The sequence below is a fragment of the Penicillium chermesinum genome (assembly GCF_028974085.1).
Source record: "Penicillium chermesinum strain IBT 19713 chromosome Unknown utg000002l:1.0-5270490.0:1.0-5274688.0, whole genome shotgun sequence".
Lineage (NCBI taxonomy): Eukaryota > Fungi > Ascomycota > Eurotiomycetes > Eurotiales > Aspergillaceae > Penicillium > Penicillium chermesinum.
This window is the reverse complement of record NW_026695312.1, coordinates 4,765,078-4,789,454: the sequence shown is the minus strand read 5'-3', so window position 1 is coordinate 4,789,454 and position 24,377 is coordinate 4,765,078. Positions and strand designations below refer to the sequence as shown.

General features: G+C 50.4%; 10 protein-coding genes across 10 annotated transcripts; 6 read left to right on the top strand and 4 right to left on the bottom strand.

Annotated features, from left to right (window-relative positions):
• Positions 1-261: 261 nt before the first annotated feature.
• N7468_002680 (putative very-long-chain acyl-CoA synthetase family protein (CefD1)) lies at positions 262-2,396 on the bottom strand (the record flags this gene model as incomplete). The annotated part of the gene is made up of 4 exons (XM_058471977.1): positions 262-721; positions 787-2,125; positions 2,195-2,323; positions 2,387-2,396. 4 exons carry the CDS (start codon positions 2,394-2,396, stop codon positions 262-264), a joined length of 1,938 nt encoding a protein of 645 aa, XP_058335118.1.
• Positions 2,397-2,964: 568 nt separating this feature from the next.
• Positions 2,965-4,305, bottom strand: N7468_002679 (NAD(P)/FAD-dependent oxidoreductase; the record flags this gene model as incomplete). Its single annotated transcript, XM_058471976.1, has 2 exons — positions 2,965-3,392; positions 3,507-4,305. The coding sequence occupies 2 exons, from the start codon at positions 4,303-4,305 to the stop codon at positions 2,965-2,967; spliced, it is 1,227 nt and encodes a 408-aa protein (XP_058335117.1).
• A 398-nt stretch (positions 4,306-4,703) lies between these two features.
• On the top strand, positions 4,704-5,685 carry N7468_002678 (putative mitochondrial inner membrane protease subunit Imp2; the record flags this gene model as incomplete). Its single annotated transcript, XM_058471975.1, has 2 exons — positions 4,704-5,215; positions 5,313-5,685. The coding sequence occupies 2 exons, from the start codon at positions 4,704-4,706 to the stop codon at positions 5,683-5,685; spliced, it is 885 nt and encodes a 294-aa protein (XP_058335116.1).
• Positions 5,686-5,833: 148 nt separating this feature from the next.
• On the bottom strand, positions 5,834-8,278 carry N7468_002677 (non-ribosomal peptide synthetase; the record flags this gene model as incomplete). Its single annotated transcript, XM_058471974.1, has 1 exon — positions 5,834-8,278. One exon carries the CDS (start codon positions 8,276-8,278, stop codon positions 5,834-5,836), a length of 2,445 nt encoding a protein of 814 aa, XP_058335115.1.
• A 4,453-nt stretch (positions 8,279-12,731) lies between these two features.
• N7468_002676 (uncharacterized protein) lies at positions 12,732-13,608 on the top strand (the record flags this gene model as incomplete). Its single annotated transcript, XM_058471973.1, has 3 exons — positions 12,732-13,273; positions 13,334-13,411; positions 13,488-13,608. The coding sequence occupies 3 exons, from the start codon at positions 12,732-12,734 to the stop codon at positions 13,606-13,608; spliced, it is 741 nt and encodes a 246-aa protein (XP_058335114.1).
• A 2,255-nt stretch (positions 13,609-15,863) lies between these two features.
• N7468_002675 (uncharacterized protein) lies at positions 15,864-17,233 on the top strand (the record flags this gene model as incomplete). The annotated part of the gene is made up of 2 exons (XM_058471972.1): positions 15,864-16,265; positions 16,322-17,233. The coding sequence occupies 2 exons, from the start codon at positions 15,864-15,866 to the stop codon at positions 17,231-17,233; spliced, it is 1,314 nt and encodes a 437-aa protein (XP_058335113.1).
• A 592-nt stretch (positions 17,234-17,825) lies between these two features.
• N7468_002674 (uncharacterized protein) lies at positions 17,826-19,061 on the top strand (the record flags this gene model as incomplete). Its single annotated transcript, XM_058471971.1, has 4 exons — positions 17,826-18,015; positions 18,067-18,158; positions 18,219-18,598; positions 18,650-19,061. The coding sequence occupies 4 exons, from the start codon at positions 17,826-17,828 to the stop codon at positions 19,059-19,061; spliced, it is 1,074 nt and encodes a 357-aa protein (XP_058335112.1).
• A 1,148-nt stretch (positions 19,062-20,209) lies between these two features.
• Positions 20,210-21,732, top strand: N7468_002673 (thiamine pyrophosphate-dependent dehydrogenase E1 component subunit alpha; the record flags this gene model as incomplete). The annotated part of the gene is given in 5 exon segments (XM_058471970.1): positions 20,210-20,276; positions 20,325-20,516; positions 20,704-20,896; positions 20,912-21,536; positions 21,559-21,732. 5 exon segments carry the CDS (start codon positions 20,210-20,212, stop codon positions 21,730-21,732), a joined length of 1,251 nt encoding a protein of 416 aa, XP_058335111.1.
• A 556-nt stretch (positions 21,733-22,288) lies between these two features.
• On the top strand, positions 22,289-23,254 carry N7468_002672 (SDR family NAD(P)-dependent oxidoreductase; the record flags this gene model as incomplete). The annotated part of the gene is made up of 4 exons (XM_058471969.1): positions 22,289-22,357; positions 22,417-22,685; positions 22,735-23,152; positions 23,204-23,254. The coding sequence occupies 4 exons, from the start codon at positions 22,289-22,291 to the stop codon at positions 23,252-23,254; spliced, it is 807 nt and encodes a 268-aa protein (XP_058335110.1).
• A 1-nt stretch (position 23,255) lies between these two features.
• Positions 23,256-24,339, bottom strand: N7468_002671 (uncharacterized protein; the record flags this gene model as incomplete). The annotated part of the gene is made up of 4 exons (XM_058471968.1): positions 23,256-23,651; positions 23,722-23,787; positions 23,819-24,221; positions 24,299-24,339. 4 exons carry the CDS (start codon positions 24,337-24,339, stop codon positions 23,256-23,258), a joined length of 906 nt encoding a protein of 301 aa, XP_058335109.1.
• Between the last annotated feature and the right edge of the window lie 38 nt (positions 24,340-24,377).

The window sequence follows — 24,377 nt, the reverse complement described above, 5'->3', positions numbered from 1 at the left end:
TGGCGGACAGAGAACCTGTCCTCATATCAACATAATCAAAGACTGCGGCACCTACTGTAGAGCTTTATCGTCATCCCTAAAACGCTATCTTTCAATTTGACCCTTCTGCAGTTTTTGGTCAAAACTCAGACTCGCAATATATTCCAGGGATGACACATTCCCTATCAAGGCGATACTTCAGGATATATCCAAATAAAATCCCTCCACTTCTCGAATACTTCCCCCGTACAGCTTTGAATAGATTACCCGAGAGATTCAAACTCAATATTGATTATCGTAAGGTCTATACGAATGTGTCTGTGGGTTACAGCCGGGCACTCCCGTTGGTGATTTTCTCCCAATCCGCCTTTCCATAAGGCGTGTATCCTTCTTCCCTGGCGCAAGCCACAAGAACTGACTAACATCTCCATCAGGAACCTTAGTCCCAATGAGAGACGGGTCGACTCCCTCGTCTCGGAGGGGAACCTTGTTCTGCTTGTGGTTGTGAATGTGGGTAGGGTTGTCCACCAGCCGCAGGAAGACAGGAACGGCATACCGGGGAAGCTTCGAGCGAGCATAGCGTGCTAATGCGGCGAAATCGAATGTCTGGCGCACTTCAGGACTAATTTGAATTGCGGCGCATCCAGCACGGCCTTCATGGTTAGGGAGCCGGACACCGTAGACGTTGGCTTCGCTGACGCCGGGGAATCGTCCAAGGACCTCAGCCACTTCTGCGGTTGCACTGTATACAGACAAAAAGAGTCAGGATTAATCGATTCCAGTCACGGTTCTCTCATCGAGACTTACACATTCTCACTCTTCCAACGGAAGGTATCTCCCAGTCGGTCAAGGAAATACCAACGGCCGTCATTCTGTCGTCGCAATGCATCACCGGAGCGGTAGTAGAGATCGCCCTTCTTGAACACATCTCGCAAATACTTCTTTTGCGTAGCAGATTCATTATTCCAGTATCCTTGGAAGGCCTCCTCATTCGGAATTTTGACGATGATCTCCCCGCCCTGCTCGTATGACGCACGAACAGCAAACCCGGTCTTTGGATCCCGGAGGACATCGCCCGTGTCGGGGTCAATAGCCACAGGCACGTAAGTGTTGTTCAGAATAGCTCGCATCACCGCACCATGATGACCTACCGCCCCAGTCGTGAACAGGCCGGTGCTCTTATTCAGAAGTCCGAAAATACCCTCACTGCTGTTGAAGAATTCGTAAACGGACGGGATACCAAAGCGTTCCTGGAAACGCGCCCAGATATCCGGCCGGAGTCCATTGCCGTAGATTGCGCGGATGTTGTGGTTTTTGTCATCGGGAGAGGGGGGTGCTGACAGCAAGTATCGCGCGGTCTCTCCGACATAAACGAAGAACGTGGAATGAGAATCTCGGATATCCTGCCAGAAATTCCGAACACTGAATTTGGGACCCAGAGCGATACTCCGACCGGTCGCCAAGGTGGCCATGAGAGTCATTGCTGCAGTACCGTGGTATAATGGCATGCAGCTGTACCATCGATCTCCATTCGGACCCCCGACATCTTTGAGGCCGCCTCGCATGCAGAGGGTTGTATAGAACCGAGCTGTGGTGAAAGCACAGCCTTTCGGCAGGCCAGTGGTGCCTGACGTATACAGCAATAGCGTCGGGAAATCGCCCTTCATGCCCATAGCCAGCTCTTTTGGAGGAAAGGTCGTTGGGAACGTGCGGATATGCGCCTTCAGCGAGTCATCGAGCCATTCGGGTACCATGCCCAGCTCCCCAGTGAGAGTGGCTTGAAGCTTCTCGATATTGGCACGGCAGGTGGCATCTTCGTCAACGAGGAGGATTCGGGAGCCGCTGATCTTCAAGCAGTGAAGAAGCGCCTCGTCAGAAAGGTGATAGTTGATAGCTGCAGGTGCGCAGCCTATGCTCAAGAGACCGAGCCAGGCAATCAGAAACTCCGCACGGTTTTGAAGGTAGAACGCCACTAAATCACCCTTCTTCACGCCCTTGGACAGAAAGTAGTGGGCATACTGGCATGCTTGCTCGCGAACATCGCGGTAGGTGTATAATCTCTCCCGGGTCCACAGGCAGACCATGTCAGGGTATTTTTCTGCCGCCTCTATAAAGACGAACCAGGTATTCGCGAGTCCCTTGGCATCTGGAGGGAGTCAATATATGATTTCTCTTCACTAGTACTCATATCACGCAATGGCCATCAGATACAAACCTTGCTTGCGATATTGGCGTTGGCCATTGAGAAGGTTATAAATTTCCTTGACATCCTTGCCGATATGAAATTTGGCATTCAGATAGGCCGCAAGTGTGACACCTCCAGCTAGCACAGCTGCGGTAGTCCCTAAAAAAATGTGAGTACCGTGCTAGAAGGTTTAGTGCTGGTAAAAGTGGGCAATGCACACACCAGCATCCATATTCCCCTAATCTCTGGATCGGCTTGGAGAGATACAGCCAATGAGGACTTCGATAAAATGAAGGTACTACCGAATCACGAAAAGACAAGGAACAGACCAATTTATAGCTAAAATGTCAATTAAAATAGAAAGAAGATTGAAATTTGGGGAAGCTAGAGTGGGGTTATGTATGGCGCTCTCAACATAGCCGACTGTGGAATAGGTTCCTCGGCCTAACGTTAATTGATCTTCCCCGCAGTGATTAAATGGGCAGTTTGCCTCGATGTGCCAATTAGACCGCCTATAAGATTGGGTGGGCTTTGTGGCTTTAATGCGGAGGCCCAAGAGCCAAGCGGGGAAGGGGTAATGTCACCTCGGCGGAACCGACAAGGATCATCTATACACGAATGCTGCGAACCGCCATCTGGGAGGTGCGACTTATAGAGCGCTGTCAACCCCGTGTAATTCGCCGTTAGATTACGCCATTCTAAGTTCAAGTTGTCTTTTGAACCGGTCTGGGTCGATTTATTATTATACTATGGAAGAGTGCTGCGCATAATTTGCGGTGAAACCTCGGCTCTTTCGAAGTTCAAATCTGGTAGTAATCGCGAAGCTCCTTCTGTGGGATGAGCGCATCGTGGACCCCTCTACCCCTCCCGGCTTCCTTCCAGCTCCACGCTGCATCACAATCAGGTCCATTGGTGTGTCCGTCCAGTACATTAACCACATAACGCCCAATCGTAGGCAGGAATTTCCAGCAATGGAATGAGCCCCCGACCGCAAGGTAGAGGTTAGCCAGCTGGGGATGAGGGTGTGCAGTAATCAACGGATGTTGCTGGGGAGTGATCGCATCCCAGCATAACCGATAATAGTCGACTTGGCGGTTGTTGCGGAAGAGCTGTGGCAAGCGACCGCGGATGGAGTCGATAAATCCCCTGCTTAACCCTTCCGGTATCTTCTTTTGGTCTTCTTCGGGGGAACCGAATAAGAGTGGCCACTGTTCGTTTGGATGGTATTCTTGAATGAGGTTGTTTCAGTGAACTTAAGGATACCAGAAGTTGTGGGAGGTATCACTTCGCCTGGAATACAGTCAGTCGCATGCCAAAGCGTGGGCGGGCTGAGTTCGCGTACCTTCATCGCCGTACACATAGACAGGAAGCTGGTTATAAATCGCGAGTTCCTCATCGGACAGTTGGAAATGCGCAACACAGACCCCAGCTGCAGTCAATTGGCTCTCGATGCGCGCTTCAACGGGCAGGTCTAGATCGTCTTCGAGCGAACTCATCAAGTGGCTGGTCCAAGCCCCCGTAGCTAGAACCACCTTCTTAGCAACGTGCAACTCGCCCGCCCGAGTCTCAATTCCTCTGATGGCTCCGTCTCCGAGGATTAAACGACGGGCCTCACCGACTTTGTACTGTACTCCTAATCGGATAGCCTCGTTGGCCATGATCTCTAGAGCGCGACCGGCATCTGCCCAGCCAGCCTGAGGATTGAGATAGTACGACTCAAACGGGCTGAAATCAGCCTCTTTCAGCACCCCTCTCCACCCCTGACGCACCTCTTCTTCTGTCATGTCCTTCGTAGGGTCAGGACGACCGCTGGACTGAAAGTTGTTGCGAATCCGCTTAACTACATCTCGGCCGCGTTCCCCCATTGCGATCCACCCCGTCTGGTGGTAGACACCGGCATTTGCGAACAATGGATCATGAAGCCAGGCCTGTATGGCCTCAAACGCAAGGTTCATGTACAACGGGCTGGAGTAATCGGCCCGGATGATCTTGTTAATATCGGTCGACGCAGCGTTTCCCGAAGGTGGAGGGGCCCGATCCAGCAGTGTAATGGACGATGGCGCAGGCAACCGCTTTGCTAAGTGGTATGCAGTGCTGACGCCAAAGATACCGGCTCCCACGATCAGAATTTCAGATTCCATGGTGGACAGGGGGTTCGAAGGAGGAAGGTCGCTGTATTGGAGAAGATAGCAGTGCTGTTCATGTTGACTCACGCTTGCTAGTCACGCATGGCGGGTACTTCAGGGAGCTATAGTCCGGTACTCGATACCTTCCCTGCCTTCCACTCAGTATCTCAATACGGATTCTGTTTCTCAAAAATGATGACCATGATATGCTAACTTCTAACACTCAAAATTTGAAATTTGGTAAACGGTCTGCCACCAAAGATCAAGGGGACTCGGAGCTTTGTACATACATTGTACGTCCACGATAAGCGATAACCGATAAGGTTTTCCGCATTCGCGATCTCGCAACTACCTAGCCTGGCCTGATCTCTTCAGTCTGCCCCCGACTGGCCATTCGCCGCACCCCTATAAAGATGGCCAAAGGAGACAAACCTCCACGCTCCGAACCTCGGGTCCTCGACCCTCTCGATGCAAAACTCCTCTCTCAACAAGCGTCCGCCGGAGAGAGAGCAGCCAAACGCGACGCAGCCAACGCTCGCCTTGCTGAAGAATATGCTTCGCTACGACTAGGAGCTACCCCGAGCTCTGCTACCGAGGGCCCAAGCCTGGCGCGGAGGTCGTGGATCCCATCCGCCCTTTCCAGTTTCTACAAAGGCCTCTCGCCCCGAACCAGACACCTCGCCAGCGGAGTCCTTCGCACGTCGATATACATAGCGCCCCTGTTCCCTATCTACTGGGCTTTCAATGAATACGTGATGCACACACTATGGGTGAATGGTCCATCGATGACCCCCTACTTAAACGAGGACTGGCCAGAAATGCATACTCAGCGGGACCTGTTGTTGATGAACAGTTCGCTGTGGACCGGGTTTCCGTGGAATACCAAGGTCGCCAGACTGGAGCGAGGGATGGTCGTATCATTCCAGTAAGTGAGGCTCTTTCGCTCTGTGTGCTGTGGAGGTCAAACCACGCGGGCGCGGATGGGAAGGAATCACGGCTAACACGGGGCTCTTCTGCACCAGGTCCCCCGCCAATCCTTCTAACGTTGCCGTTAAACGTATTATCGGGCTGCCGGGTGACCGGATCACGACTCGCGGGCCTTCGCTCAAACCGTCGATGATCGTTCCGTTCAATCACGTCTGGGTTGAGGGCGATGCCGAAGACCCGAGCAAGTCGCTCGATAGCAATACCTATGGACCAGTGAGTGTCAGTCTCATTCATGGACGAGCGGTCGCAAGGATCTGGCCGCGAGCGCGATGGCTCGACTGGCGAGATTGGGATGCAGAAAAGAGCAACGATTCAGCAGCGGAGAATTACCGGCAGAGCGTACGCGACCGTGTGCAGAAGGGAGCAGTTGAAATTCAACGGCCGATGCTGGCGGGCCAATGGAGTTGATACAAAGTAGGTCTTCTACGACTCCGGTGTGATGCAAAACGTGGAATAAAATTGTACATATAGACCCTATATACTGGGGGAATCCCCCATGTATTATATTAAATATGCAGAACCCAGCCCGGGAGAACAAATTATACACCCCATATTTTCACTCCCAATCCGGCCAGACCGTGATATCTCGCAGCTCTTCTCGGTGCGCCATGTAATATGCCTGGCCCAGCATGTGCAGCTTGCGACGATCTGTTTTCTTCGACTTGGTCCGCGGCACACGATCAACAAGCAAAAACAGACTTGGAACATAGTACGACGGCAGATTCCTCCGGACAGCATCAGCCAATGACTGCGTCAGGCGATGGATAGCATGGCGATCTGTAACTGGGCGGAACTGCATATCCTCGATCGGGCCACTCTCCAAGTTCATCGGGTTATTTGACAGGAACAGATACACAATCAAGATGGGCTCGCAGACTCCGTCCGCGCTGCCGACAACATCGACGACCGCCGCATCACCGGTCGAGAGTTCATGACGCAGGACATACTCAACCTGGCTGGCTTCGACACGGGTGCCGTCGAGCTTCAGCATCGTATCCTTCCGGCCGATGAGCTCGATGGTCCCATCGTGGTTATACCGACCCAGGTCCCCGGAGCGGTAGAATCGATATGACTCGCGATTGATATCCAAAGCCGCCATCCACTGCGGCGGCGTGGCGAGGAAGTTCTCTGATTTGCCAGACACGTGGTCCAGATAACCCCGGGAGATGTGCGGGCCTTCGACGAGGAGCTCGCCCACCGCACCAACCGGCATCAGCTGGTCTGCTGAATCCGGATTGACAATCCAGATCGCTCCACTGGCAGGACGCCCGACCACTGCACCCCGGCCAATCTGAAGGTTTGCATTGAAGGCACACAAGGAAGCCACCTCACCCATGCCATACTGGTTAATGACCCGGACGCGACCCATCCATTTGGTCAAGACGGCGTCGGAGATTGGTTCTCCGCCGATACACATTGTCTGCAAGGTTGGCACACGCTCTGGGTCAATATCGATTGCGACCGAGGGTGTCGCGAAGGTGGTGTTCGCTTCCAGCATGTTCAGGTCCTGCATCAGCATCTCTACGGTCTGCGACGGCGTCGGCACGCAACAGCACCCGCCCGCAATGAGAGGCGCGAGGAAATCATTATTGCTGATATCGAACGCGTAAGCGTCAAACTGGAAGAGTCGCGTGTGGGGTCCCATGCCCATGACACGGATCAGGTCCGTTAACGCCGAGGCATAGCTGCGGTGTTCCTGGATAATTCCCTTGGGAGTCCCGGTGCTGCCGGAGGTGAAGAGAACCACACAGGGGTCTGTGGGGGTCACGGTGGAAGCGGGTGGCGTTGCCTGAGATGGAAGTTCCTCTACCGATTCCTTGCAGACTTCAAAGTAGGTCTCTACAGCCTCGCCGAACTTTTGAGCGAAACCGGTGGATGTCAGCATGATTTTGATCCCGGTGCGTTCCAGCACCGATGCGAGATAGCCCGGGGGATCATGTGCGTCGACGCAGATGTATGCGCCTCCGGCCATGAGGACGGCCAGCCGAGCAACAATCGCCCAGGTCGATTTGTAGAATGCGCACGCGACGAAGATCCCGGGACGGACACCCTGTTCCGCCAGCCAATGGGCGAGGCGACATGACAGACGATTTAATTCGGCGTAGGTGAAGTCTCCATCCCAGGAACGAATAGCCAGGGCGTCGGGTGTATCTTTCACATGCTGCAGGAAGAGGTCGTGCAAGAGGACATTCTGGGCTGGCGAATGTGATTCGGCGAGTTTCGCGATCTGTCGGCGGTCGTGCGGCGAGCACAAATCAACGGAGGAGATGGTCTGCGAGGGAGCTTCCCTGATCGATGACAACGCCCGATTGAAGCTGTGGAGAAGGCTCGTTGCGAGTGGAAGGCTAATTGGGGTGCGACCGACATCCAGCTTCGCCTCGAAGTAGCTGTCTGGCGTACGTCGGATATATAACCGCAAGCCGTCTGCGGAACTCTCTGGTTCGGAAACCACGATTGGCACTGGGCAACAGGCCGTGCAAGCGCCGGAGCACGCTGCAAGACCATCTCCATTCCTCTGAGCAGGTTCTCGCTGATAGATGACCGTGGTGTTAAAGTGGCTCTCTTGTCCACCACTGCCTCGCTCCTTGTTCTCCAGCTGTTGAACTTTCAACGAGCTGGTTATACTGCTGAACAGTTCTTGAATGGGATCTTGAGTATCGAGATGAACTTGAGCTGTTTTCACGTCGGCGGGTGGAGAGTCGCCGACGAAGGAGCACCCTTCCAGGTAGTTCTCGCCGACGAAGATCGAATTTGATGATGTAAAGGCCCGGATGGTGATGGCCCATGCCCATTGGAGCAACCGCTGGAGCTGCACATCCGAATGCTCATATCGGATATCGGATGGAACATCTAGCAGCTCGAGCAGACAAAGAAGGTTTTGCGGACGCTGGGTCAAGGTTAAATCAACATCTTGATTCGGCAATGCAGACAATTGAGTCTTCAGTGGCCCCTTCACAGGATTTTGAGTAATGATTTGAGGTTCTATCAAGCTGGGAGCCATGATGCCTTTCGTGAAAAATTTTTCTAGGGTTTTCAAAGCAAGTTCTACTCCGAGGACTCACGAGAAGCTACAAGATAAATGGCCAGGGTACCTACTCGAATTTGAAGCTTGCCTCTTTGCCGAAGTGGATCTCTGGACCAAGGAACAACTGCAGATCCTGCATTCCCAGCTGCAAGATGCGACATATCCTACCTACTTTGGCTCGGGGGCGATGTCCCCTCATCCTGGAGAGATCGTCCGGGCAGATGGCCCTGGCCTATCGTTTACAGAGGAAGCCTCCCATGGGCGGACTTGATTGCGAACGTGGCTGGCTGATACGACGAGCTTGCATGGGCGCATGCAAGCAGGATGAAAAAGGTCATTGTTGCCAGCTCCAGTGGGAAGAAAGCTGAGCTCAGAGCTCCATGGCTCCCCCGGCACTGGCACCTGGTACTAGTACTAGTAACCCCCCCATTAAGCCTGTGGCCTGGGTAAACCACTGCTCTTCGCTCCTATTTTCCGTCGTATGTCTACTGTATGGAAGGCTATTCCGTACGAAGCAATGAAGGAACAATGGGGATCGATCAGTGGGGCCATCCAACTTTCCGATCTTTCCGTTGGTTCGGTGTCAACAAGCAAAAGAGAACGTGCGGGGTTGAGACTGGTGCTATAAGCTACGAATTGATTGGGCCCAAGGTGGCCTCCGCCCACATATTGCTGAGCCAAATAGGAAACCCCATTTTGTAAATTTTGCGCTGGGATTTGTTGGTCGATCCCCGAGCTGAGGCAATGAGTGTGCTGGTGCAGGGCACGTCGAACTTGTTGAGGCGCGGTGGCTGGACTTTTGTTTGTTCCGGCGCGAACTCTGCTGGCGCGGGAGCCAAAACGACCCCACAATCAGTCACGAACTTGTTTTGACGGGAGGGTTCAGGGCAAATGATCGACAGATGGACGGCAAACCACCTGTCGGCAAGACAGCTTCAAAATTAGGTCGGGCCAGATCGATCGGAGCGGGACGTAGCGGGACGCAGCGGGACGATGGAAAGTTGCCACTTTACAAAACCCGCAACTTCTTTCTTCTTCGAGGCTGGACCCGTCTGCTCCACAAAGCTGCAGGTCAGCTGTGGCTAGCTGGCTGCTGTACGACGCTCCGTGCTTGCTAAGATCCACCGGAGTTTCCATTTGCTTCTAGTTCTGCAGGGTCAGAGCTACAGATCCCGGGGCTCGACCGTATGCAAAATAGGGAGCTATTGAATTCCTTCGAGTCACTCTGCATGCATATGGTCCAGCTTCTTTCGAGAGCTACGGTCATGACCTTTGGCAAGGCACTAGGCAGTATGACCTGGAACATATTTTTTTTTTTCTCGTGGCTCACGAGCCTTGGCTCGTTTTTGTACCTTGCATGGACGCCACTGTGATTTGTTTGCCTCCAGGCAGGGGATAATGCTGACCTAGTCCGTGGAGAGGGCCTGTGTTCTTACAGGTCGAGTCCACGTCATAAGACATAGCGGAGGCGAGCTTTACTCCAATAATTGGCAAGCCTGCAATGGTCTAGCTTCACCCCGAGCACCCGAAATCACCTCTCGCTACCCGGACAAGCCTAGTAAGCAGCAAACATCTCTCGATCATTATACTCAGGCAAAACAAAAAAGAAGAAGGAGAAGAAGAAGACGGTAGGGACATATTCCTTGTGCTAGTCGAACAGGTCTTCGGAGCAAGCCCGACCGGCTAAAGCAGCTCAGCCATTCTGTGGGCCCCGAGGTCCCAATGGCGCAAGGACCAAGGAATGGGATGTGCGACTGGGATCATCGAGTGCAGCACTGGTCACAGCCTGTACGACTCATCCAATGAGAGGGGCCGCCTCTCATGTATAATTGAAAAAGCTTGAACATAACTGGTAAGCGAGGCGGGGACGAGACCTCAATGGTCGATCTCTCGGGTTTGTTATACATCATCTTTTGTCGCCTCCAATTACGCAGTAATCCACAGGCAGCTCTGGAGCGCATGGATTAGTCTGTTGGCATGTGTTGCTCGCAAAGCTACGAGGGTAGTTCCCCCCACTGTCAATGCGTTTGGTGTGTAATATCCATGTGTCACCTATGCATGCGGTCCGCTCGAGAGTCAATTGGCCATAATGACAGAGCAGTCATCCCTGTATCCCAATCACAGAACATTTTCAGTAGACGATTCATCCGCAAGCGTCATTCGATGAGGTTTTGTGGTCCATCTCAATTCTTCCCCGTTCCCCATGAAGATCTCAAGTACCGCAGCCTGCTCTCTCTTCTTTCGAAGATTTGCGTTGCCACAAATATTGCCTGCATAGAATGGACCCTCAATGGGTTGGTCGGATTAGCAAGACTGACGCCGCAATTCTCGCGTGCATATTATCAGACCTCGCCCAGAAGATTTCGATACCACCCCAACGTTCCGATATTGCAACCCGGATAGCCGTCATGCGGCCGTTGAACTAGATAGGGAAAACTTGCTGGATGGGTAACTTTGACCAGTCGCAGCACACAGTGGTCAACCCAAACACCTGCTCGAGGGTATACAACGCTCAGGTCTGGTTTGTCGCAGAGCTACTCCCTCTGGTCTTGTCGGCGGAAAGGTTTGTGCAACGCGGTCGCGCTAACTCTCCAGCGCGCTCCATAAAACCCTCTACTTGTCACGTAGATTCTCTTGAGTCAATCCGATGGCCGATTACTACGAACGGGGGAGCCGATAGTCCTCGGGGACTAAAGAGTCCTCCGAGGTCAAATGATTGGCTGATGACTCCCTCTGTCTTCCAGGGTTCCAGATTTCTAGGAGACTGAACGGCATCAGGTTTCTGGCTTGATCGGTCACGAGGCCAACATGATGCCAAAAGTGCTGCATCCTTCAAATCCAGAGGTGGCGGGAATATGCCGAAGACAGTAAGGGTGAATACCGCGTCCAGTTCGATTCTGAGACTTCTCCCTCACTTACATGCACACAGTGAGTATTGCGGTGCATGACGCCAGAACACGGAGACCCTTCATCGTGTGCTTGGAATAATAGCAGGCGATAATGCAGGTATAGAGTCTGCATATTTTTCCTGGGAAACGGACAGGGCGATCAGGCGTCCCTTCAGGGTGTACTGGGGGCATCTATCAGTTCGTAAGCGCATATTGCGACCGCAGCAAGAATCCCTTTTTATCAGTACTATCTGCATAGGTCTCCATCTCGATCGAATGTTTGCCATACCCGAGAGCCTCGTTGTAATGTTTTGTAGACTGGTAATGCCACATGTCTTGGCCTGCCAGTTGATAGTCGAGTGCAACGTCGATATTACAAGGTATGGGTGGTAGGCCACAACGTGCAGTGGCCGACTTACCAACGCGAATCAGAAAGCTGTAGATATTGTACTCGGAGTAGACGAGAAGCACTCATGCACTTCTGTCTCTCTACTGGGCCAGGGATTTGCCTAAAAAGCTAGCAGCGACCAGGTCTTCTGCGTTGCGGTGTCTTTACAAGCGATGGGGAAAGACAACGACTTGGAAGAATTAAAAAAAAAGAATAAAATTTGTGGATTATATACATGGAAATACGTTGATCTATCTGCTCAAGTGAGGCAGGCTATCCAGCGTTGTCATCACAGGTGTCCTCTTAACTGATGTTGTTGTTGAGTTTGCTCAAAGATCTATTTACTAGGCTGGATTAATTCCTGAGTTCAAGAGGTGAGAACTCTTGTATTATTGCATACTATTCGGCTTGTTGGACACTGCGGCACACAGACCATCCTATCTGATGGACGGATGAAACAGGTAACATCGTTGTAAAAGCTAATGTTGTATATAGTGAGAATAGAGTAATAAACCAGAGAGCAAAAAAGGAGAGTAAGTAAAAGGGAACCAGAAGTAAAGTACAAGGCTACCATCATTTGTATCTATTTCTCGGAATCTAGTAGTCTCTTCCTAAAGTTGCTCAATCGCCTCCGGTCAAGACGATATCATCCTCGAGGTTGGTATGGACGTGAGGTGGAAGCTCGTATCCGGTGAAAGCGGCTTCAGGTAGTCTGATCTCATATGGAGTAGGTATAGATGATGTATGGCTTTCAAATCGGACTGTAGGAGAGATATCGTCTCGAAAGATAGTCGCTGTATAGATAATGACTGCAGAACGATGTCTTCTGCGAAGCCGTAGACCGGGATTAGCCTAAGTTTGGGGCCGCCAGACAGAAAGCTTAATCATATCAACGCTAAGCTTGACGATAAGACAGATCTCGAAGGAGTCGCTATCATTATTAGATCAATCGATGCCTGCGGCATCAGGCAATGATTGCCCATCAAAGAAAGCCATACAAAGAGCCGGTGTCATGTTCGCGTCAGCCAGCGGAATCAACCGATTCTGTTTTCTATCTACTTAAAGTGTCTCAAGTCGTACGCCGCTTCCTCCTCTCCCACACTTCCTTCTCTTCCACCTACGACCCGTCTCTTGAACTTTTACAGACAACAAAATGCATAGCGGCCCAAGTTCCTATATCTGGGTCTCTGAAGGCACTGAGACTACTACTGAGGCTAAGCCTAAATACCAGTTGCCATCTCGGACATGGACTATCATCAAAAAGCTTGGGGAGCTGGCTTCTTTTATAAACCAGCAGGATGTCAATGGTGGTCTTAAGCCCGGAACCGCTGCCGCGAAGTTTCTTTGCCACCTGAAGGGTCACCCGCAAAAGCTAGCATTTATGCGAATTTATCGTCAAATCCCTATCGATGGCACCGAATTCGCCCCCTCTAAAATTCGAGCTAGCCAGGCAGTCCCGCAAAGGCAGACTAGCGAGTTAGAGGCATTCAAGAGACTCCAGAAATGTCCTGTCGTTCCCCGACTCCTAGGTTACCAAGAAGGAACGCAGGGAGAGAACGAAATTGTCCCTGGTGGTTCTGAAGTCTTGATTGTCTGGGAGAAAGTCCCAGGAGAACCGCTATCTGAGGAATATTTTTGGAGTCTCAAAGGACAGGATCGCGAAAAAATCCGCGGAGAATTCCGTCGGGTTTATCAGTAAGTTCATATCCTCAACCCTACCCTCACATACTTCAAGACGCTGACCACTGAAAAAAGAAAATTTTTAGCGTACGGTGTCATGCCATGCCTGGCCGACTCCACGAAGCTCATATATGATGCGTCTACTGGAACGATGTACGTGATATTTCTTGATTGCTGGTCAAGGATTCTTAAGCGCCCGGGCACTGACTCTCATTCTCGTCATTTCAAGACACATCTCTGGGTTTCGGTTGGCACTTCCTTTTGATACCATCGAACAGTTTCGAGAGGAAGACTATGTCTTGTTCGGATTGGCTAACCGGTCTGACGATGGCAATAAATTGATACTATGATGACAGGGGATGGCAATGTTAACGAAAGAGACTAGTGAGTCGGCTAAGCACTATCGAGTCCGAGGGAAAGCAAAACCACACCCAATGCGCGATATGGCTGGGTGTTTAAGTTTCGTTTAGACCAGCATCGATCGCTATCAATCTGGAAAAGATACCAAAAATATCTATATAGCGAAAGATATATAGGTTTGGTTTACAGAGCACAGGATGTACGTTGAAGATTGGCCTGTATACTCGCCTGATCTTAATCCTATTAAACTGGTCCGGAAATTATTAAAATACTGAATTTTTTTGTATATTTAAAGATATTATATAGATAGAATAATCTGAGAAAGACCGGGATTATCTGGAAGAGTGTATTAATGCTATATAGGATGTGTTAGACGAAGATTGATATGTTAATATTGAGTATAGGAAGAAGGATGGATAGATTGTATATAAACGAAGATAACTATACAAAATATTAAGCAAGACAACTCTGCAAAAAAACCTGATTATTCAGTATTTTGAATTTTCGTATGATCCAATAAGGGTTGGTGGTGTAGGATATGCCATGAATATACATCAGTATTTGATGGGGTAGGTGGAGCGGTATGCACACAGACTTTTGCCCCCTATAGTATATGTATAAGGACTCCACTTGAATTGAGAAATGTCCGCCCTATGGTGAGGTATCTTTAGACTTGATCCATACGTGTCGATAACGAAAAATGATGACCTGTTTCTGGACTAGAATTGAAGAGGCTGGGGGTGATGAAGTGAAGTACTTCACGTCCGTCATGCAATATCGGCGACTAGCTTCAAGATAACTGAAAATAAATAGTCCGGGAGAACCTTGGAATGCTACGGAAATATTAGTCAATTGGCGTCTCGCGTCAACTTTAGTTTTTCGTACGAAGAGCTTAATCAGACAGGACGTAGGCCGGAGAAACAATACGCCCATCTCAGCGTCTCTTGTTGACCGGCAATGGCAGCCAGTGGTCAATTGAAGAAGCCTAGAGATGAGCATACGTGCAGAGTTCTGGCGAGGGTTCTTAAAGGGATAGGAGCCGCCTGTTTTCCGAATATTGATACATAAAATGTTTAGCCAACTCCCTGGTCTCTTGTTGGCTCTGTTGATTGTTTCCCAATATCATATCTCTTCGGCTTACGCTCCCTGCGAAATCGGCCTCAGTGGAGAGGGCCGTATCTCACAATAGGAGATCGGTTCATCTCGAAGTCCACAACTGACAAGAGTTAACATCAGTCCAGGTGCTAGTAGTGTACCCAAAAGGCGAGTCGTAGAACTCCACCCCGTTTTGGGTATGCTCGCTTGAATGTCATCTCCTGAGATGAACCTCCTGGAAATGACTTACACAGTGTCCAAAATTACCAAATTCTCACAGTAAATAGGTGTGTGTGTCGGTGGTCATTGTGGATGAGCTTACGCCTCCCCAATCATGCATATGAGAATGCCATCGTTCTGGTTACGCACTGTATATAGTTCAACCCAGCAATTCTAGACCTAGAACGGGTGTTCGATCTAGACCTAAGATGTCTTTTCCTGAGTTCCAACATACGCGTCCTGATCAGGCGTCTCCTAGGTTGCTCTTTACCGGGTGCGCATTTGACTCTTGCTCGTCGCCGACATAACACATATCTACCAACTGGAAATGTGGAAATGCCACGATCGCTCGAACTGAATGCAACGCGAACTCCCTCGAAGCGAGTAATGATTCACAATTCAGGGCTTGGGAACTTTGGCTCGTCAAGGGCTCCGAGCCCACTTCTCGTCCATACACTCTGTGTCCACGACCTTCCAAGTTCTAATTAGCGTTCGCCTGACCTGGCCTTCAAACTGAGTGATAGGCCTGGGCCAGCTTATTCCTGGTGGTCATGACAAAGTCCAGACATGCAAGGTACAGAGCAGCTGGGATGAAACTGTCCAGTTATCAAAGCTAGGCAAGAAGAAGAAAATCAGTAAGGTCTGTTAATCAGTGCATCCACCAACTCCCAAGGGAGCATCCTGCAGATTTGCTTCTGACTTCAGGCAGATGACTCCTCCCGCTGCTGTCGTTCCATATTGCTTGCCACACGGATGCCGCCCAAGATATTGAAATTGCGCACGTGGCTGAAATTCATGCAAGGGGCTCGAATCTAGGGATATCATATTAGTGCCGGTCTCGAGTTGTCACCGGATGTGCAATTTTTCCCATCCCTCATCACACAAAAGCTACTAAATGGTATTCTCCGTCTGGAGATCTTGATCTATGACAATGTCGTGGACGCAGAAAGGCGAATACTGGGTCCGGCCCCTCGACACGTTCGAGAAAGCATGCTATATTATTGGGCAGCGTGGAAAAGACGTCGGCCACGAGCACTGGCTGGTAATGGTTACCGCCAAAATCGAGAATTGCTCAAAAGATGAGATTATACCTGCCTTCCAGAAAGCTTGGAAAGCACTCCGGCTCCAGTGTCCAGATATCGCTGTTGATATCGAAGGTTACGAAAAGCGGTACACCCCCATTAGAAGTGCACAGGATCTGGAGCTTTGGTGCAACGGCACCTTCCATGTGGAGCCAGCATGTTCTGCAGATGGGTTTTTCACACATGAGACTGGCCTGATGGGGTCCAAAGTCCACTGCCACTGGTTCCCCGCAAGCCAGGAAATTTCGCTTGTATCCCCCCCCATTGGCGCTGGGATCTTCGGGGGGCAACCTCCATGCTGCACAAGTTACTTTCCGAAATTGAAAGCCCAAGTCTATTTCCCCCGGTATACGCCGGCGAGGAGTACCAGCGACTGCCATATTCAATGCAAGACATTACAAATGCATCAATATCATCAAGTACGAATCAGGAAGGGGCTTTAGCCGAGCAAGCTTATCAATGGTTTGCTCATCCTCAGGTTGACGGCCCGGGGATCGGCCTGGCCCCCATCAACCCGCACGCAAACCCAGGAAATACGAGAATCGCGGAGGTGATACTATCGAAAGACTTGACCAATGAGGTCTGCCTTTCAGCTCGTCGGCTGGGGATTACAGTGACAACTGCCGTACATGCATCCATGATATCTGAAACAACCCGCATGAATCCAAGCTCAGCTAAGACTCATCACACATCTGCTTGTATCTTCGACTTGCGCAAGCACTTTTCCTCTATCCGAAAACCCTCTGATTTACCGTCGCTGTTCATAGCAGCGTTGCCTTTCAATGTTGATGCGCACGCGCACTGGCGAGAACTCACGGAGAAAATACAACCTTTCTATCGATCTTCCTGGGACCCCACTGAGACAAATATGATTGCTGCTTACCAGCTAACGATGGAGCACGTAGGAGAGAACATCTCACAAGCCTGGGGCAGGGCTGATGAGCCTGAGCCAGCGCTGTCAAGCATCGGGATTATCGAAGGCGCCTTCCTAAACCGGTTTTACGGCCCCGTCACAATCCAAGATGTGTCTTATTGCGTGTCCAATAGCTACTCTTCTATTGCCCACTACTGCTACACGTGGGGTGGCAAATTGCGTTTGAGGGCCTGTTTTAACGAAGCCTTCTATAAAGATGATTACGTGCAAAATTGGCTCTTCTCCCTACGACGGAATCTACTACAGAATCTTGGCGTGCAAAGAAGCCTCTGCGTTGATCATTAAACCATCACCAAGAAGGATATAGCTCAGGAACAATGTGTGAACAGTGGGTTTCTGGATTCCGCTTGATATTCTATAAGTTGCTTTGCTTTGGTGTGCTGGAAACAAATCCGGCGGTTACCTCTTCATCATGGGTTGCCTGTCAGTCTTGGCCCCTTAAGCCACAAGGAATGGCAATGATATAGGTAGGATAGAGCATTAGCCCCAGAAAGATCATACTATGAACGTGTTGTCGCCATGACGCTAATTATAAGCTAATCTGTCATTAAAAAGGTGCTTTTGACTCGTGCGTGGTGTGATCTAGCTAGTCTTCACAGAATAGAGCTTCGGGAGGAGTTGGCACGCCGTCGGATACAATGGGGCTGCACGCCTGAGAAGGGGCCGGATGAGCCAAAGAGTGGGTCCCGCTGCCAACTTCAAGTGCTGCAGAATATCCTTATTTGGCAATCTTACGAAGGACTAGAATAGTTATAGGAATGATCTGCTGAGCTTCACTGCCAAATCCGCCACCCAGTGCAACACTCCACGGCCGTCGCTCTGTTCAACTCATCATTTCACCTTTCTATCTGTCTCTGCATATGTTGTGGACATCAAGATGAAGGAACTCGCTACCTCGGGGAGGGAGAATCTTGGAATGGCAATAGCGATGCTGATTTTAGCTGTCATTTCGGTTGGATTTAGATTTGCAGTGAAGCTGTCTGTTCGGATGCCACTCATTGCCGCGGATTGGCTTGTTTTTGGAGCCTTGGCGACTTTCTGTGTCTATGTCGCCGTCTTCATTAGCTGTAGGAGCGCACCATGAAGATACCCATGCGATGCATGCTAATCCTGGATAGACATCGTTGCTGGCCCGGGTCCAGGTTCGCTCAACATTCCATGGATGATGAAACAGCCCGGTGGTGAGGATTGGACAAGATTTTTCTATAAGGTATCGAACTAAGAAATACTGATCACTTCTAACTTCGCTAACATGCTTCTTCTTCTTCAGAATCTCCTCAAGATCGAAGTCTTCTATATCATCACTCTCACATTCCTCAAGTACTCGATTCTTGCGCTATATCATCAGCTGTTCTCCGTCTCGCGGCTCTTCCGGCTTCTCAATTTTGCAACAGCCGGCGCATGTACGACTTGGTTCATAATAATACTGTTCGTTGCGATCTTCCAATGCTCGCCGGTTCATATGTACTGGGACGCCTTTGCATCGCTTGACTACTGCATGTCAAGTTCCAAGATCTGGCTCGGGGCTGAATTGTCGAATTTCTTTCTCGACGTGGTCATCCTCTTCTTACCAGTGCTGATGATCAGTCGGCTGAATCTGACACGGGAAAAGAAGTGGTCGTTAAGCGGCATATTCCTCATTGGGGGACTGTGAGTTCATAGCCTCTGGCTCCCATGTCGTACAAGTACTAATCCGGGTAGTGTCTGCATTGCGAGCATGGTCAAGGTGGGCTATAGTTGGCGACCAGCGTGGTCCCACTACCCCGCGCTCCCCGCAGGAATGATTTTGATGTCACTTCAGTTGGGATTGGCCTTTCTATGCACCTGTCTTCCAACATATGCGCCTCTTCTACAACCCGCGCGCGCGAGAATGCGCTCCTTAGAACGCGAGTATACATCCGACTCTCAGAACAAAGGGTGGAAAATCCACATTCCAGGCCTAAGTTCCAAGAAATCGGCTTACAGTGGAAAGACGGGCTCCTTGAATGACATTCCTGCGGGTACATATGAGCAAATGCCTGATCAGCAGGATCTAGGCGAATTCCAATTCGAAATGTGCGACATTGAAAACGGTCCGAGGTCTACGGCTAGACAGAGCGCTCGACCAAAGTGAATATCTGATGAACACAGTCTTCTCTTGCGCAAGCTTATTGACTCATGATCATGCAATGACTATGAGCAACCTCGGTCGGAGAATATCGAAAAAGTCCAGAGCATCATCTCGTCGCATCGTGGAAGTCTGGTCCATTCGAACCTCGCTTTGCGGCTGTCTTCAGTCTCGGCCTTCAAGATGGGTTGGGGTCTAGAATAATAAGACTCTCGATCTACAGCTCTGCTAGACCTCCACGAATTTGGCTCAAGTTTATCTTGCAGATGGAATGACTGCAGGCGGCAGATTGGGTCTGTACGTGCAGAATGGAACTAGATGTCTTTACTTGGGACTTAAAACCACACTAACCCGTCTGAGACCCCGCAAGCTGCCCATTTGTTGTGCAGAGAAAGGCCCTAACGAGAACTAGAATTGGGGAGCACTGTCGGTTTCGGTTTGCTACCACTTTTGCGGGAAGACGCCCCCGGATCAGCGGGTCTGGATTTGGGGACTGCAAGTTCCATGCAGGCTCCTCTGGGGCTGCATCCCTCATGGCAGGAAAACCGGGACATTCTATATCAACCAACGCATTCTTTGACTAGCTTTGTTCGCTTCTATACCCACGTACATGTGCGGAATCTGGACAAGGAGCGCAAAGAGCGTCTTGTGTGTTAATAGTGGATTTGAGGTGTAGAAATACGATTCTAGATCATTCAAATCATGCTCCTATTAGTTTAATGCGGTGTCGCTCTTCATTCATACCATTTCGTTGTGTTGCATATGTTATTTGCATCAGTTGTTTCGATAAGATAGCGTCGGGGCCAATGTATGATATCCTGTTCATGACCACTATTACTATGGCAATCGATACATAACCCACAATAGCCAGACAGGAAAGAGGACAGAAAGCATATAGATAACAACAACTCGGATCTACAAAAACCAGTGAGCGCAAAGTACGCAGTAGATAAGGGTCACCTGATGCTTTCCCCGCGAGCGGCAGGGCTCGGCTGGCGTCGGCGTTCACATCACAGCCCCGCGGGCAACCGAGCTCTTCCCCAAGCCTCTTATTACTTCTCCTCATTTGGCTCAGATTTACCATTCACACACAATGGTTTCACGACAGCTAGTTAGTAGCTCATGGCTAGCTACTAGGTCCTCTCCTATGCTCAATGCAGGACGAGCGATCGCAGCGCGAAGATGGGGAAGCTCAATCTCCCAGCGGCCGGGGTCGGACCGGTAGGTGCTTCGATGCGCGAATCCAAGAGAATCCACAATAATGGCGAGACAGGGTGCATTTCCCGGGTGCAGTCAACAGCAAGTTTACGAGTGATATGAAATTTTTGAAAGCATCCGACCTCCCTGCGATCCCAACATACAGAGTACTCGACTCCGATGGCGAGATAGTAGATAAGACGCGGGGACCGCCCGATGTACCAGACGAGGAAGTATTGACCTGGTATAAGAACATGCTCACCGGTTGGTCCTCTCCGATAACTGACCAAGGCTGCAGTGCTGATTATTTGTAGTGAGTATCATGGATGTCGTTATGTTTGAGGCTCAGAGACAGGGACGATTGAGTTTCTACATGGTAGGTGACCGCCTCGAGATATATTATAGACTCGTGGGATTAATGACCTTCCCATCTAGGTCTCCGCGGGCGAAGAAGGAATCGCAGTCGCTTCAGCTGCAGCTCTCACGCCAGACGATGTTGTTTTTGTGCAGTACCGAGAAACCGGCGTCTTCCAACAACGAGGCTTTACCTTGAAGAATTTCATGAGCCAATTATTCGCAAACGCGAACGATAATGGCAGGGAAGAAACATGCCTGTTCACTACGCGCAAAGCTACCCCCGAACAGTAAGTCCCCGCTAGCACTAAATCGCGATCAACAAGTTCTAAGTACACGGTAAAACAGCACGCAATCTCGTCTCCGCTAGCAACCCAGATCCCCCAAGCTGCCGGTGCAGCTTATGCATTAAAAATCCAGGACCTTCAAAACCCCAACCAGTCACCTCGAGTAGTAGCCTGCTACTTTGGCGAAGGCGCCGCAAGTGAAGGCGACTTCCACGCGGCACTGAACATTGCAGCGACACGATCGTGTCCGGTGGTGTTTGTTTGTCGCAACAACGGATACGCAATTTCTACACCCACTTTAGAGCAGTACCGAGGTGACGGGATTGCGAGTCGTGGAGTGGGATACGGCATAGACACGATCCGAGTCGACGGCAACGATGTGTTCGCTGTTTACGAAGGAATGAAAGAAGCCCGCCGCCGTGCACTGAGCGATGGCGGGCGACCCGTTCTGGTTGAGGCTATGAGCTACCGAGTGTCTCACCACAGTACTAGTGATGACAGCTTTGCCTACCGTGCTCGTGTAGAAGTTGAAGACTGGAAGCGGCGGGACAACCCCATCATCCGGCTGCGCAAGTGGCTGGAAAACAAGGGACTTTGGAATGAAGATATGGAGAAGGAGACTCGTGATCAACTACGCCAGGCTGTGCTGAAGGAGTTTTCGGAAGCCGAGCGGGAGAAGAAACCCCCCCATCCGAGAGGCTTTCACAGATGTCTATGAAGATATTACGGAGGAAGCACAGGAACAAATGCAAGAGCTGAAACGCATCTTGCAGACGTACCCGGATGAGTACGACCTACGGCCATATAAAGATGGAATCAACGGATTAGACAAGCAATAAAAAATCTGGAAAGCTTTCTGATCTATGTCAATGGAAGCGAACATACTATTCAGCGCATATGAGAATTGATCATCGAATGTCCACCGATATCCCTTCTTACGAAATTCCCTTTTCTAGATAAGTAATTGCAAAATCACAGAAGGTATTGCAGGAATTTCAGAGAGACGTATAATGGCACATGGAGATATTCGTCTGATTCGAGCCAAGAAACATGGAAATGGGAGAACTCGTCCATCCGATCAATCTATTGCAGTCTCTGATGCATCCGACGTCCGGATAATCTATTTTGCCAGCATATGGATAGCGGCTTATTGAGCCAATCTACACGACTCAACATAGCGGTGTTTCACTTCAAGAGGCCATCGGCCTGAAATAGACGGCTAAAGGCCATGCGACAAGTCGGCACGGACTGTTGAACCCCTCAAGTGTGGGGAAACCAACCCCACGCTCGGTCTTATATCATCGCGAATCGGGATATATCTTATTGGCGGGGATGCCAACATGCAAAAAGGCATGCTCGAAGTGACTTTTCATTCTTCCACAGAATAAAATCGCAATGCCTCTTCCACAACTACTTGTCGGCAAGGTCGCCGCTGTCACCGGAGGTTTGACCGGCATTGGACGGGTTCGCAATTTCCCACCAGTCATTGGAAGTAAGAGGCACAAGCTAAAGAACCCTTAAAGGCAATCGCACTGGCGTACATCCACCACGGAGCTAAAGTTGCCGTCAGTCACCTGGGCGGGCCAAAAGAGGATGAACTGCTCGCATCGCTCCGCAAAGATGTGAACGAGATTGAAGCTGGTGCAGAGACCAGCCGTTTTATCACTGTGGCTGGGAATATCTCACAGCCCGAAACCGGCGTGAATTTTGTCGCGAAGGTAGTGGAGACCTTCGGACGGCTGGATGTCTTTGTGAGCAATGCTGGTGTCTGCCAGTTTGCTGATTTTCTCGAGTAATATCAACTTTACGCAATTGTATGGCGGGTCCTAACAAATTTATAGACTTGAGCCCTCCCTATTCAACCACACGGTCTCTACTAACCTCTCTGGCGCCTTTTTCGCGACTCAAGCTGCTGCTCGCCAGATGGCGCTCACACAGTCACCTCCTGGGGGATCAATTATCGGAATTAGTTCGATCTCTGCCCTTGTCGGTGGCGGAGAGCAGGTCCATTATACCCCGACCAAGGCGGGTGTCCTTAGCCTCATGCAGTCATGCGCTGTTGCACTGGGTAAGTATGGCATTCGGTGCAACGCCCTCCTGCCGGGAACTATTCGTACCCAGTTGAACGATGCCGATATGTCTGATCCTGTCAAGCGAGAATATATGGAGGGGCGAATTCCCCTTGGCAGACTGGGCCAGCCGCCTGATCTTGCCGGCCCGGCAGTATTCTTGGCTTGCGAAGAGCTGAGCAACTATGTAGTAAGTTGGGACCTGCAAATCTACCCAATATTCTCCTAATTCTTCAAATAGACCGGTGCTCAGATCTTGGTGGATGGAGGACTTTTCGTAAATTTGCAGTAGATCAACATTCCGCAGTAATGGCATCGCATTTCAATGGAACTCGTTCATTCTCAAACTCAATACCATAGGCTCTTACTGCTGTTTGGCCCCAGACTGCTTGCCTTTGCTCCTCCGATAATCCTCTCCTGGCCAACAGAGCTTCTACGACAGCTTGCCAGCGACCCCAGGCCACAGTGTTTCCTCCCCCTCCAATATTGCAAACAGGCCAATCGGACCCAAACATTATCCGGTCAGGTCCGAACACATCGAAGATAACATTAGTCCATGGACTAAGGCGGGCTATCAATGCAGGGATGTCGAGATCAACGTCTGGAGACAGTGGCGGCAGCTCCGAGAAAAGCCCGGATAGCTTCATATAGGTCTTCTCACTCGCGCGAGCCATTTGAGTAACCAAATCCTTCCATAAAGAATATATGTATAATTCAAAGAAGCTTTAGGTAATAAAGGTAACATTAATTCAAATATACCCAGAAATTCTGGATGGGTAAGCGCGGCTTCTGCTGGCAAGTGGAGATTTGGTTTGCACATATGGTCTAGAAAGTCAAATCAGTAACAAGAACACACGCGTGGGGTTTCAAGGGCAACGCTACTAATGCCATTCGCAACAGCATGCGTCGGGTCATCCAGCCCGTCGTATACCTGCCGCATCATCTCCACTGCTTCGTGCAGCTGATGCAAACCACCTTTTCTCGCATCGACTCCCAAATCAAAGGTATAACCCTGCTTCCCGATCCATCGCACCCCTTGCAGAAATGGCGGTTGCAGCATTACTCCCGCTGGTTTATCTTGAACAAGATACCTGACCCCACGTATCTTCCGCCATACATGTTCGGTTTTCGCCCGTGCTCTGACCTTCCCCATATACCGTTCCAGGATACCCGGGCCGCCCGTTAGGGCCATCGTACGAGGCCAGCGTGGGAGAATGTATGGCGGGGACGAGGTGAACATGTGAATCCACGATTGGTACCTTCATTGGGAAATTAGGTAGGGCTTTCTGTTGGGCGGCACAGTTAGATATGAGGACGTCGCCGTTTCAAGGCTGACTGCAATCCGAAGATGAGGTTGTGAGTTCGGCGGAGGGGCATTATTCTGTGATTAATGTCAAATTATCTCATAAGTTGAG